The 12406-nt window shown below is 36.0% G+C and overlaps 2 protein-coding genes across 4 annotated transcripts in view; both read right to left on the bottom strand.

Moving 5' to 3' along the window:
• Positions 1 to 2354, bottom strand: part of LOC100186465 — a 5901-nt gene extending 3547 nt beyond the window's left edge. The window contains exons 1-4 of one of the 2 annotated variants that reach the window (XM_026837725.1): positions 1963 to 2354; positions 1547 to 1703; positions 1176 to 1285; positions 647 to 758 (exon numbers count right to left, since the gene is read on the bottom strand). In XM_026837725.1, the coding sequence (XP_026693526.1) occupies positions 647 to 758; positions 1176 to 1285; positions 1547 to 1703; positions 1963 to 2272 (689 nt within the window). In that variant the 5' untranslated portion in view covers positions 2273 to 2354. The remainder of the gene's footprint in view (positions 1 to 646; positions 759 to 1175; positions 1286 to 1546; positions 1704 to 1962) is intronic. The other variant, XM_009862405.3, reaches the window with a different exon arrangement.
• Positions 2355 to 3020: 666 nt separating this feature from the next.
• LOC100180928 (transcription initiation factor TFIID subunit 1-like) overlaps positions 3021 to 12406 on the bottom strand; it is a 29265-nt gene continuing 19879 nt past the window's right edge. For both annotated transcript variants that reach the window (XM_018814922.2, XM_009862406.2), the window contains exons 28-42: positions 11415 to 11537; positions 10475 to 10675; positions 9986 to 10200; positions 9510 to 9633; positions 9004 to 9132; positions 8289 to 8369; positions 7763 to 7924; positions 6958 to 7083; positions 6619 to 6740; positions 5876 to 6101; positions 5572 to 5640; positions 5191 to 5274; positions 4595 to 4736; positions 3973 to 4065; positions 3021 to 3770 (exon numbers count right to left, since the gene is read on the bottom strand). In XM_018814922.2, coding sequence (XP_018670467.1) covers positions 3523 to 3770; positions 3973 to 4065; positions 4595 to 4736; positions 5191 to 5274; positions 5572 to 5640; positions 5876 to 6101; positions 6619 to 6740; positions 6958 to 7083; positions 7763 to 7924; positions 8289 to 8369; positions 9004 to 9132; positions 9510 to 9633; positions 9986 to 10200; positions 10475 to 10675; positions 11415 to 11537 — 2145 coding nt within the window. In that variant the 3' untranslated portion in view covers positions 3021 to 3522. The remainder of the gene's footprint in view (positions 3771 to 3972; positions 4066 to 4594; positions 4737 to 5190; positions 5275 to 5571; positions 5641 to 5875; positions 6102 to 6618; positions 6741 to 6957; positions 7084 to 7762; positions 7925 to 8288; positions 8370 to 9003; positions 9133 to 9509; positions 9634 to 9985; positions 10201 to 10474; positions 10676 to 11414; positions 11538 to 12406) is intronic.

Consider the following 12406-nt stretch of genomic DNA (forward strand, 5'->3'; position numbering starts at 1 on the left):
ACTTATTTTTCATGGTCTTGGCCTGTCTACTTCCCCAACACTTGCTGGAAGTACAGGTTCAAACTGGAAAGGCTCAAAGCCGCTCAATACCTATTGCTAGTGAACTAGGATCTTCACTTATGTCACTTCATTAGATGAAATACTTCTACCTGACTATACATCACACACTGACACTTTTACATTATTGTTAACTGACAAATTTAAATAGTGTAATACACTTACAAACAATTTTAAAAAATATTAATTTTAAACTAAAATCAGGCCACGGCAATACCTACGCATATTTCTTAATTTAAAAGTAACAGAAAATGCCGTGTCGACGGTACACTCTGTTTTGCTGCAAACAGCAAAGCCTAAATCAGCTGATCGATTAGAAAAGATCGTGACGTAATTTACGTCATAGTGCCCGCGAGTGACGCAACAATAGGCGAATTTTTTGGCACTTTTTAAAACGTTTTTTTTGGCCAAACTAAATATTTTTTTCACAAAAAATTACCACAGATAGTATTTATTAAGTGTAAATTTTCATTTAAAACCAACTTGTATGAGCGTGGTCCAGACTCTTTAACCAAACAGAAGTGTTATAACGACTGTTGTTGCCCTGCCACGTGAGGTAAATAAGTTCCATTTATTCATAAACACTTACCTGCATTGAAAATGTCGATGGCAATCATGAGCGGCCATTGTTCGGCTAAGTTTCCCATTATCGAAGAAACATGAACAGGATGATGTGCAGTTCCAACATAGACCGATTATAACTGGAACGGGAACGAATACGAATTTGGTTGGAAAATGGTGAATGTATTTGAATAGAAGGGTTTTCCTATAACTAGGTATCCGGTATACGCTATAATGTTTAAAACACAGATTGTAGTGATTATCGCGCCTACCTGTAACCCAGACGTAATGGGTTCAAGGCTTGACGCTGGTACCATTGTGGGCGTATGTGTTCTTGGGACTTAACGGCAATTGCTCCAACTAGTGGTCACTAATGGGTTGTCTAAATTATCAGCCATACATAAAAATTTTTTTTTTTAAAAACTAAAAAAATGATTGCCCACAAAGTAACGTACATGGTAACTCGTAAGCTGACACGAGGTGTTAAACCCGTGCGATTACGACTGTCGTTTTCCAGCCACGGAAGGATAAAGTAATTTATACATTCAAAAACTTACAAATCGCTAGGGAGAGAACGAAAACATTTAGCGACAAAATCCAACTTTTCCTCCGAGATAAAAGAAGAGACTTGTTCATTTGAGAGGAACTGCCAGGAGCTGTGTTACGTCTGTTATTTACAGAGTAAGATTGAGTTTTCTGTGTAAGCTAATTTATATTCACTAACAAAGTTACACAATTGGTAACCTCTAAGCGGGCACGAGGTGTATGAAACAGAACACCCGTGTTATAACGCGACTACTGTCGTTGCCCCATCACGCGAAGATAAAAAAGTTAGGCTACATACACGTGTAAACTTGTAAGCGGACATGAGGTGTATGAAGCAGAACCAGCCGCGTTTTAATAAAGCAGTTAAATTAATTTATCCTACTTGTGTAATTGTTCCATATGTTGATGCGATTGAGCTGAAATATACCGAGAGAAAGCAAGAGCAATCAAAGCTGTATGGCCAGCTGTAAACACCTCAGCCGCCATAAATATGGAAGACTTTATCATGTAGAACCAAGCTGTTTCGTATCGGTATCGGGCTGAAATGATACAGAAACACGTCTTTTTTTTAAAAGTGTAATAATAATAAAATAAATTTAAAAAAACTTTTAAAACAATTCCTGACTAATTACATACGTGGTAACTCCTAATCGGGCACGATGAGGTGTATAAAATAGAACACCTGTGTTATAACGAATGTCTTTGCACAACCGCGCAAAGATAATCAAATAACAGCATTTGAACAGTAGGGATCTGGTGCTACGAAAGCGTACCAGACAAAAAGTCCACCATATATACCTCCAGATTTATCCAGAATATTTCCAGCTGCTAGGTGATGTATTCCATTAGTCGCGTTCACCAATCCAAGCAGGGCATCACATGTCACAATGGCGAGGACGAAAATATAAATATTTTGGCGAAACTTTGACCAACTTTTGACCAAACCAGCAACAAGCATTGAGTTGATCATGAACACGAGTGTCGATAGTGAGATTCTGATAATCACTGTGCTATGTTCGTTGTTAAACAAAGTTTCATTAGAGGTGTATGTCCTGATCAACATACACATGGACGTTGGGGTGGCTGTGTAGTTCGTGTTGTTAGACATGTTTAACAAATTAAACTTGAAACCTAAAAAAACGAATGTTATATTGTGTTTTTAAATATAAATAGTAGTAGGGTGGGAGAAGATGGGACACCTTATCATTCTATTTTCTCATCCCATTTAGTAGTAAACGAAGAACATTTAAACACAGAATTATAAAACCGTATCTTCATGATTCCCAAACCACGATCAGGATATTATGTGCTAAAGGTGTCCCAACTCCCACCTTTCCCCACCCTACTATAAATTTACTTTATTTCTCCCCTCGTGGCAATTGCTCCAACCCGGTCGTCGTCTCTTATGGGTTGTCTAAATTGTCAGGTATACACTACAAAAAAATAAGAATCACTCACAAAGTTAAATACGTGGTAACTCGAAAGCGGGCATGAAGTGTATGAAACAAAACACCCGCGTTATAACGACTGTTTTTATTCGCCACGCGATAACAGTATAAGTTTCATTTATTTATTTATATACGTTCACGAGGTAAAAATACTTTTCCGCTCATTTAAGACAAAAAAACAATTTCCCACAAAAAATCACTTTCATGCTACCTTTTTTTGCTTTCCGAATTACTTAAATAGCTTGCTTATAAATCTAAACCCTGCGCGCCTCCAGCCAACCCTGCATAACATACAAGCAACTTTCAATGGGCTATTACGTCACAAACCATATTGAGCGTTAACAATGGGGATTGTGACGTGAACATTTCCACCAATTTATGAACATCCGCTGTATGATGACGTCATTATAGTGGGGATTACCAGCCGTAACATTAATCTTTAATGAACGACCTTCAAGTTACATTGATAATTGCAGTTTGCTGTATTTATAATTCAACAATCGTAACTTAGTGCATATAGTACTGTGGGGTAAGATGGGAAACCGTTAGCACATAAATTTATTATTTCTCGATCGTGTTTTGAACAATTAACAACGCTGTTCTAGAGTCGTTAGGATACGGTTTTAATTCTGTAAATATTATTTATTTACTATTACTACTAAGTGGGAGCAGCAAAGAGAATGGAAACAGGTCCCATTTTACCCCACCCTACTATATATTGGTTCGATCTTCTTCAACTGATCAATCACATTGACTCCTTTGACGTCATACCTACGTCATACAGACGTCATCACATAGAAACCATCTCATGGCATTTTGGGACTTTGTAATTAGTGAGACGTCGTACTCATGTCACATGACGTCATACCATAGAAATCTCATGTAATCATTAGGACTTGTAACTTTATGTTCAAACGTCATCTGACAAGTCACTGTCACTGACAACCTCCCCACCAACTGATACGAAACTTTCGCCGCTCCCAACCGCCACACTGTCCTCCCCATCGGAACTTAACGCAAGATCAAGCGCGGGGTCGACGGGTTTGGGTGGGGGGTCTGATTTAGGGGGCTCGGGGTTAATGTTGCTGCCATTATTGACTTGCATCAACGCAGCATCTAAGTATGAGGTCACAGAATCGAACGCAGAAGACTCTTCATCTGGAAAATAAGTTTGAATAGAGAAAAATGTTATAAAAAAGGTAGTACTTTTTTAATATAGAATAAAAAAAAATAGTTTTATTAATAAAAACGTTTAAAAGGTATTTAATATTCAAATTATTTTTCCATTTAGTTAAAAAAAAATTGTTTTTAATCAGTTGAAAAAAGTTTACTACAGTAAAAGTTAAATTGCTGTATTTACTTCTGTTAGTTGTAGCAGCTGTAACTTTGGTTTCTTGTTTTGAAGGAATTGTGTTTTCATCCCGGCCGTCTTCACTGTTATCGCTGTCGGAACCTATGTGGATGGGTGGTAATATTTAAACATCTAGGGTACCGGGTTCAAAGCTCAACGCTGTTAATATTGTAGGCGTATGTTTCCTTGGGCAAGACGGTTAACGGAAATTGCTCCAACCCAGTGGTTCCTCATGGGTTGTCCAAATTGCCAGCCATATACTAAATAACATTCCTATTCCCCAAAAGTTACATATCTGATAACTTTGTAAATGTTCCAACCACCCCCCCATAACCACCAAGAAATTAAAGCTACATTCATCAAACTCTTTATTAGTAAAAGAACCCGTAACCCCCATCCACCTGCTCCATGGCAACTTTCTACTGAATGACCATTTATTTAATGTGTTATACACGTTGCCGCACTATGTAATAACATAAAACAATATTGAAACTTTATTTGTCTCTTTAATTAAGGTAGCAAAGATTTAGAAATATGGAAATCCAAAAGACAGGATATAGCGACAAAATAACAGTTGTTTAAAAAAATAAAAAAACAAATAAATGACATAATCAACATTGCATAAACTTACGATTAGCGAACGGGTTATCCCCTTCATCCTCGCTCTCCCCGTCGGATATCTCACCATCAGACATCAATAAATCCTCCAGGAGTCGACTCTTCCCTTCCTCCATCTCCGTTTGATCACCTTGTGCTCCGGTCGCTTCAAACGCCTGTGATGAAACATTGTAGTTGGAGTCAAATGGGTAGAAATATGGCAAACACTAAATGAAATAATAAAAAATGAAAATATTATGGCTTTAAAAGTGGGATAGTTAGATGCAAGATCCCAACAAATTTGGCTCCAATGTTTACTGATTAATATAGTGCAGAAACATCCCAGAGTTGGCCTGCATAACTTACAAAATGTATTGCCAGCAGCGTTTTAATGAAATGATTACAGTTAAATTCTTCTATTTAAACTCTGATAAAAGGCCATATGTAAATAAATCAATATATACAAAATAACGCAAAATACCAAACATGATGAATCTCAATGTACAGTCAGCAACTTTAACTAAATGATGAAATGTGATGCAGTTACATTCTTCTATTTAAACTCTGATTAATTTTTGTTAAACAATTCCTCCCCATATTTGGCATCACGCCCCCCTGTATATAACCCACCATACTAAGTTGTTGATCCATCGTGGCTGATGGATTATCGTTCCCGTCTGTTGTTTCCACGTCGACGTCGGAATCACCTCGGCCCTGGGCATACAACAAGGTTAATAAGTGTCGTATATTAATGCATGGATATCCTAATTCATAGATGTCGTATAAAGAATCAAGTGTTGGATATCATATAATGTTCATGTATAAAAATCATTAACAACCAATTTAATTGACAAGCGCAGTTTAATGAAAAATTACCCACTAAATTACATACGTGGTAACTCGTAAGCTGGCCCGAGGTGTTTGAAACAGAACACCCGTGTTATAGCACAATGATTAGCACGCTTGCCGCTAGAAACATATTAAACTGTATAAAAAAGTCAACTTTTTCACCATTTTATCATCGGAACCCATCATAGACATATTGCTGTCTTCGTCTATCTCCAATCCATCGTCCATCGCCTGTATGTATTATATAGGGAACAATGAATATCTGAATTTACTTTATTTAACACTTCAAATTTATATATTTCTATATATATATGTACAAGTTTCCTTTTTAAGAAAGTGGTCGTACAAATAAAGTTTTCTTTTATGTAAAAATTCTAAAAAACTGCATCACTGTGAACATTATATGTCATATGTATTGAAACTAAGAAATTCAATCTAATCCCCACAAGAATAATAGCATTCATACCCCCATACTGGTTGAAACATCATCTATGTCGGCAGCTTCTGCTTCGGCCGCTTTCTTGGCTGCAGCGATGTCGTTTTCCAGTTGCGTGAGATGTTCATTATATTCATCTAAAGTCGTACGGCACACCTCAATGACTTTCTTGGCAGTGTTGGTAAAGTTAGATTCCGCTCCGTTAAAACGAATACTGTTACTCATGATAAGCTCAACATGCTCCATGAATTGACCTCTAAAATGAAAAGCTGTTTTAGATATAATATTGATGTTGAACAACTGCTCCAGGCATAACATAAAACAAATGGTTGTTTTCGATCGGTGCTTCCCAAACTTGGGTTATGCAACAAACTTAGGGGGTCACGAGAGTTTACCAATGTTACATAAAGTGGTAACTTTAGGAGGTTAAAAGTGGTTGCGATCAAAAAAGTTTGGGAATCCTTGCTTTAGAATGATCATCGGGCGACTGCTCCCATTGTGGGCATGTGTGTGTTATATAATGACTGTTGTTGCCATCGCTGCTAAGCCCAGCAAATGTGTTTAAATGCGCAATAACATAAAAGTAAGCGTTATCACTGTTTTAAACAAAAATACACATGTCCTAATTAGTTTTTAGTGTCAGCACAAACTGACAGAAGAAATGTTTTAGATTTTAAAAAATTGTAAGTCGAGTAAGTTAACTTTTGTAAGTTAACTTTTCCAAAGATTCCAAATGCAACATAAAAGTGAGCTAACGACTGCTTTAAACAAACCTGTTCTGATAGAGATGTTTTTGAACATTTTTACGAAGTGTTCCTAAATCCATGGGCCGCTCAATCACGTTGTAATAATCGGGCACGAACTTTCTGTTTACTGGGTTGTGGAACGGCCATGACTGTTTAAAAAAAAATTAAGGTACAATAAAAAACAATTATATTGAAACAAAAAATAAATAATTCAAAAATTTTCTCAAAAAAAAAAATTTAAAACTTAAAAAAAAAAAATTCACAAAAAAAAAATTTAAAACTTGAAAAAAAAAAAAATTCACAAAAAAAAATTTTCAATTTATTTTAAGTTATAAAAAAGTTTAATAAATGTTTTGGTGTCCTCACATCGGGAACCACCATCATCTTCTGTGTAAGGATGTTATCTAGGATGAAACTGAAAGCAACTTGATCATCATCATCAAGAAGGGGGTTGATGGCTTTCTCCAATCTCATCAACTTATCCTCCATTAACTGGGGTGTTAGAAGTATATAACATGATATGCATAAATACAAACATTAAATTTTTTAACTACAAGGTAGGCAGGAATAGTTGGAAAACTACCTATGTAACTTATTTATCCTCGCATGGCAGGGCATGTTAAAACACGGTTGTTCTGTTTCATACACTTTGTGCCCACTTACAAGTTACCACGTATGTAACTTATTTATCCTCGCATGGCGGGCAACGACAGTCGTTATAACATAGGTGTTCTGTTTCATACACCTCGTGCTCGCTTACAAGTTACCACGTATGTAACTATTTATCCTCGCTTGGCGGGGCAACAACAGTCAACACGGGTGTTTTGTTTCATACACCTCGTGTCCACTTACAAGTTACCACGTATGTAACTTATTTATCCTCGCATGGCGGGCAACGACAGTCGTTATAACATAGGTGTTCTGTTTCATACACCTCGTGCTCGCTTACAAGTTACCACGTATGTAACTATTTATCCTCGCTTGGCGGGGCAACAACAGTCAACACGGGTGTTTTGTTTCATACACCTTATGCCTGATTACCAGTTACAACGTATGCAACCTACAAGGTGACTACTTTGAACTTTTTTTACAGCTTGTTGGACATGCAACAATGAAAGCAATGCCAGGTTTAAGTGTCGTGACAAAACACTATCCCAGTACACGGGTTTACCTTGAATTGGTCATCAGTAAACTGTAGCATACGTTGCGCAGCTTTGGTGAGGGGACTATCGTTACCATTGTATATACGAGAGTTTTGTACGATAAGATCTATGTGTTCACGGAAGTCGGATCGCGATAAATATGTGTGTCGGCGTAAATTCTCACGCATCGTCTGTGAAATTTAAATATGTTACTAACTCATATATACTATTATACATTACTAACTAATATTAGTAACCAAATCTGGCCCAAATCCAAGGTCTTAGATAAGGACCCACTAGAATAGAACACATATGCACCATGCACTACATTCATTAAGTAATACACTATACTGTCAAGTTATAACATAGTTGTCATATTATACCAACGTGGACAGACAAGGACCTGACCCGCATTAGGGACCACTGGGTTGGGGCAATTGCTGTTAGGTGTCTTGTACAATGACACATACACCCACAGCGGTAGCAGCGCCAAGTAATACATAGGTTATCTTACTATAAATAAATGCACAAAATTTTAAATAAAACATCACATACTTGCAAGTCCATTGGTTTTTCCACAATCTTGTAATAATCCTTTACCATCTTAGAGTTGACTGGAACGTGGAAGGGAACGGTCTGTTAAGTGAGGTTGAATTTAACAAACGATGAATTAAATTCACATATGCGATATATATGTAAAGTTAAGTTATGAATATTAATTAAAGAGTTAACATTTATTTGATTCAGCTTTTGTAATTATATTCTAATTAGATTAATGTAGATATAAGATATAACAACATAATAAAAATTGTGGATTTAATATTATAAGCGTGCAAGGGATTTTCTGGCGATTTTAATTTTTGTTTTGTGACCTTAAAGAACATAGGTTTTATAGATTTTTTAAGTTAATTACACAACAAGCTATAAATTCACACATTATGACCAGTGGCAGACATCATGGCGACAGTAAATTTTGTGGTAATAGGACAGGGTTACCAAAACCGCAATTAAAGAGAGGAAAACTTCTGCGACTGGCGGCCTGTCGCATAATTATTATTTCACATATTCGCCTGCAATTTTATAAGTTAGGGAACCCCTGTAATAAGACAACAAGGATTCTGATAAAAAGAGAATAGATTTTGCCCGCTCCCCAAATAAAATCAAAGTTGTGACAGGGAAAATAGATTCCCCCCCCTAAAAAAATCAAGTGCATGTGTCACATACTATGACATTAAATATACAAAGAATTTATCCACAGATTACAACTTACATCAGGAATGTCTCTTATTTTGTTCAACACACTTTCAAACAAGGTTGATAAAGTGACGGTAGGATCGGCACGAATTCGCTCTTTTTTCTTCGCAATTCGTGTTAAATAATCGCAATGTGTGACTGAACCCTGTGTAAGAAATAGCAGAAAATTTAGTTTGGTGTAACATATAATTGCTACTTAGGGGTTTTAGGAAAGTGTTCGTTAATTTATTTTAATGATAGAAAATAAACAAATAAATTATTTTATGCTTATATTTCTGATTTAATTTGAATTTTGGAAAAAAAAAATTAAATTTAAAAAAAATTATTCATATTTAAATAAAAAAATAACATCAGATTTGATTGTTTTTCCAAAATAATAATCGAAAATAGACAAATAAAATATTTTTGGCTTACAAGTGCTGATTTAATTCATATTTTAAAATATTTTTTTAGATTTAAACAAACAAATTTTAGAATTTAAATAAAAGCATGTAAATAAACGTAAAACAAACAAAAGCTGACCTGGTATTTCCTTTTCCTCTTTGAAGTATTGAAGCTTGTGTTGGTTGCTGGGAGTTGGTGGGAGGTGGAGGGGTCAGGGTTCTTGAATTTAAGAACGAGGGATTTACGACGCACCATCTCGGCGCTGTTGGGGGGGGGGGGTAATATTAATTGTATATGCTAGTCACTTAATTATCATCACATAATGGAACAAATAAGAGGTAATGTACATTTCACTGTACGCAGTTGTTTAATACACTTCATATATAGATTATACATTGATAAGCATGAACTTTGTGAAATTTTTTTTATTTTCTGTACGGTTGACAAACTCATTAGTGACTACTGATTTGGAACATTTGCCATTTATAATCTATAAAGTAACTAGTAAGCGGGCATGCGGTGTATGAAACAGAACATCCATGTTATAACAATTGTTGTTGCCCCGTCGTGTCAGGATAAAACGAGTTACATTTATTCATTCTAGAACCCGTCACCTTTTAAACAAATCCTTGGACAGCGTGATCTTGGTTCCGTCTACTTTAATGAGGTTCTCAGAGTCCATCAACATCTTTCGCTCCATGTCTTCCTCTTGCTCCTCAGTGAGGGCTACCGGTTGATCGGGAGGATTCCCCGACTTAGTTATGTTCATGGGGCAATATCGGTTGGTACGCATGTGTCCCAGTTGTCCACATGCGCCACACTTCATTTGCTAGGGTGTATGGGATATTATGTGCTAATGGTATTCATCTTACACCACAATACTAAATTTTGTCTACGGGAATTCTAAACGGAATAGTGTTTTAGTTACTTCATTTCACACCACACTTCATTTGCTGGGAATTCATATTGTATGAAATATATTGAAACTCTTCTATTCTATATGGGTGAGGTTCTACAGGTGAGGTTCTACAGTGAGGCATGCCATAAGACCTAAGATTTAATGCCAGAGCTGGCCCGTATATACCAAACTACAAAATACTCACCGAAGCTTTAATATTCTCCATCTTTATATCTTTTAACTTCCGATCTTTCTCTTTCTTCTTCTCTTTATCATTACTTATCCTCTCCTTCTCCTGGTTCCTCTTGATCCTCCTCAGTTGCTCCTGGAGTCTCCTCTTCTCCCTTCTCATCTCCTCTCTGTGTTGTTCATCCATCATCATGAACTTCTTGATAAAATCTTCATTCTGCAACAATTTTGAATTTTTCCTGACAGGTTTCTTAATTTCACAAAAAGTTTTAATTTAACTTGTTTTAATTTGTTTAATTTTTGCTGCATCAATGACCCATACTTTATTTAGTTGTCTGCTCTATAGTTTTCAAAGCAAAAATTGAACAATAAATTTTCCTTGTGTTGAATTTTGAAGCAGATTTGTTATAATTTAAATTTATTATTGTTTTAAATCAGACTGTTTAATTTTTGGTGCACCAATGATATATACTTTATTAGGGTGTCTGCTCCTTGGTTATCAAAGAAATAGTCATACCACTAAGCCACATGAATAGAGATGCTTAAATGTAACCTAAAGATACCAACAAAGTTTAAAAAAAAAATCGCTCCTAAAAATTGGGTCAAAAAAGGCAAACAAAAAGGTTTCTTCTTAATACAGAAAAAATAGTCACAGCTTGTGAAGAAATCGCGCCAAATAAAACCACTAGAACAAAAAATGGTATTTCTTTGTACACCTCAGAAGATCTTATTATACAGTCCAATATTCCTATAAAGGTAGCATCAAAAAACAAAACAGCTTCTCCAAAAAAAACAACAACAAAATCATTCTTTCTTCATCCACCCTTAGAAGATCTTATTATATAATCTTATATAAACTAAACATAATATAAAGACACCACCAAGCATCAAACAAACACAACAGCCCCCCCCCCAAAAAAAAACAAAACAAAACCATTCTTCTTTAATCCACCCACCTTAGAGGATCTTATCTTAACATAAGCATCGACCACCTCTGGTTTGCGGACCATCTCCGAACGAACATATTCCGTTCCGTCATCGTTTCGGAACTTTCGACGGATTCTTAAACAACGGCCGGTCTGGTTGAATATTGAGGGTAAATTTTAGACTTAATATAATTTTTAATAGTTAGTACAACTTTAATAAAAATTTAAAAACAAATTGGTTGCTTGTGTTCACATATTTATGCAGGGGGTGCGCCTGTGTGAGAAAAGCAGATGCAATAAAAATAAGTCAATTTTAGCAGGTAATAAAGTTTTAATAATGCTAAGTTTCAATTTACACGTCAACTTTACATTATACGTTGGTGAAAACTAAAATCACTGGTTGAATCAACTTGAACGTTGAGGTTTAAAAACTGTAAGCAGTGTTTGTGATGTTCGTGATGTTCGTGATGTTCGTGATGTTTGTGATGTTTGTGATGTTTGTGATGTTCGTGATGTTCGTGATGTTCGTGATGTTCGTGATGTTCGTGATGTCCGTGATGTCCGTGATATTCGTGATATTCGTGATGTTCGTGATATTTGCGATATTCGTAATACTCGTGATGTTTGTAATGTTTGTAATGTTTGTGATGTTTGTGATGTTTGTGATGTTTGTGATGTTTGTGATGTTTGTGATGTTTGTGATGTTCGCGATGTTCGCGATGTTCGTGATGTTCGCGATATTCTGATGTTCGTGATATTTGCGATATTCGTGATGTTCGTGATATTTGCGATATTCGTAATACTCGTGATGTTCGTGATGTTCGTGATGTTTGTGATGTTTGTGATGTTTGTGATGTTCGTGATGTTCGTGATGTTCGTGATGTTTGTGATGTTCGCGATGTTCCGTGATGTCCGTGATATTCGTGATATTCGTGATGTTCGTGATATTCGCGATATTCGTAATACTCGTGATGTTCGTAATGTTGGTAATGTTCGTGATGTTTGTGATGTTTGTGATGTTG

This window comes from Ciona intestinalis, chromosome 14 (assembly GCF_000224145.3).
Source record: "Ciona intestinalis chromosome 14, KH, whole genome shotgun sequence".
NCBI classification, from domain to species: domain Eukaryota; kingdom Metazoa; phylum Chordata; class Ascidiacea; order Phlebobranchia; family Cionidae; genus Ciona; species Ciona intestinalis.